The sequence below is a fragment of the Fonticula alba genome (genome assembly GCF_000388065.1).
Source record: "Fonticula alba strain ATCC 38817 unplaced genomic scaffold supercont2.3, whole genome shotgun sequence".
In the NCBI taxonomy this organism is placed as follows: Eukaryota; order Rotosphaerida; family Fonticulaceae; genus Fonticula; species Fonticula alba.
Window position 1 is genome coordinate 1,248,257 of NW_009242973.1, and position 1,714 is coordinate 1,249,970.

At 70.0% G+C, this 1,714-nt stretch overlaps 1 protein-coding gene across 1 annotated transcript; it reads right to left on the reverse strand.

Annotated features, from left to right (window-relative positions):
- Positions 1-72: 72 nt before the first annotated feature.
- Positions 73-1,227, reverse strand: H696_02063 (hypothetical protein; the record flags this gene model as incomplete). Its single annotated transcript, XM_009495960.1, has 3 exons — positions 73-88; positions 150-907; positions 1,078-1,227. 3 exons carry the CDS (start codon positions 1,225-1,227, stop codon positions 73-75), a joined length of 924 nt encoding a protein of 307 aa, XP_009494235.1.
- Between the last annotated feature and the right edge of the window lie 487 nt (positions 1,228-1,714).

Consider the following 1,714-nt stretch of genomic DNA (forward strand, 5'->3'; position numbering starts at 1 on the left):
GGGGGGGGGGGGGGGGGGGGGGGGGCCATCGGCCACGGAGCGGCCCAGGTACCTTCATCAGCCCGGAGGCTATTACCTGGAAAAGGTTCTGCAGGATGGCGTCCGTGAGGGCGGGATCGCGCGCGGCCGCGCTGGTGGCGACGCCGGACCGGGTGTCCGCCGAACTGGCCTCGCCCGGCCGGCCGGCGGCCTGCCCCCCGGGCCCGGGGGAGCCCCGGTGCGGGCAGAGGAACCCCAGCAGCGGGAAGTGCCCAATCAGGCGGGCCAGCGACGGGCCCACCACATCGGCACAGCGCCCGCACGGCTGGCAGGCCACACACTCGCACCCATTCAACAGGGCCAGGTCGTGCACCGGCGAGTCGCCAGCCGGCCGGGCAAAGAGCACATCCATGTCCGCCAGGGCGGCATCACACATGCCCGGCAGCAGGAGCAGGTCGATGCTGCTGACCCCGTGCTCGGCCTGCATGCGCAACAGCGACCCCTCCAACGGCCCGGTCAGCACCACCACCCGCCCGGCCAGGCCCAGCCGCGCCAGCAGGTACCCGGTGACCGCCGTCGACAGGGGGTCCAGCTCCAGGAGGAAGAGCCGCGGCGGGCGCCGGCCGCCAATGGCCCCGACCAGCTCGGCCAGGTGGACCACCAGCGCTCGCGGGGTCCGATGCGCGGTGCACACCACCGCCACCACGGGCCCCTCCTCCAGGGGCAGGGCCATCAGCAGGGTGTCGGCCAGGGCCGCCACGCCGGGCTGCGGCCGAAAACCCAGCCCCTTCACCCGGGCCAGGTCGGCCGCCGGTGCCTGCACCAGAGCCGTCGGGGGAAAGAGCGTCCCCAGGAGCAGCCTTTCCGGCCCGAGGGCAGTGCGCACATCCGGCATGATGAGGAAGGCCGCCGCTTGGCGCGCCCGGTGCTGCGATGTGCGCGTGTGCGTGTGCGTGTGCGTGTGCGTGTGTGTGTGTGTGTGTGTGTGTGCCGGAAAGTCGACCGCTCGGCGCCCGGCGGGTTAGCCATGGAACGGGCCCCTCCGGGCAACAGTCGCAAGGGGCAGCACACAGGCCGGCAATATGTCGGCTCACGTACCAGCACCGGCACTATGGCGGCCAGGACCGACTCGGCCGAATGGGGCAGCACCGTGAGGAGGACCTGCGACAGGAAGCCCCAGGCATGGACGGTATAGCCCAGCAGCAAGAGCACCACCGTTCCCGGGAGGCTGGCCAGCGCGCTGAGCATGCTTCTCGTTTGTTACCTCAGGCACAGGGCGCTTGAGCAAACACCCGCACGCGTGGGATGTATCCCCGGCTTTCCGTTCGAAAATGCAAGCAAGATGGGGAGACGCGGCGAAGGAGAGAGGAACAGGGGGCGAAGGGACAAGGGGACGAGGGGAAAAGCACACAGGAGGGAGAAAGTGAGAAGTACGCAGGGAAGCCCGAAGAGAAAAGACCAACGCTAGGGGGGGGGGGGGGAGACAAGAAGGAGGGGGGAGATCATTCTGCCCCTCGCACCCGGTGTGCTGGGTTACCCCAATCGAGACCCCTTTTAGTGCAGGGCGCCCCGGATGTGCGCCGCAACTTCCTATCATCCCGCGACCGGGGGCCGCCCGCCGAGCAAAGGCGATCCGATGTCCGCAGGCCCGGCGAAAGGGCGAGAGAAAAAGAAGGCCCAAGGTGCCTCCCCTCCGCCAGCAGGTAAATGTGTCTCCCCTGCCTGGCCCCCCCCC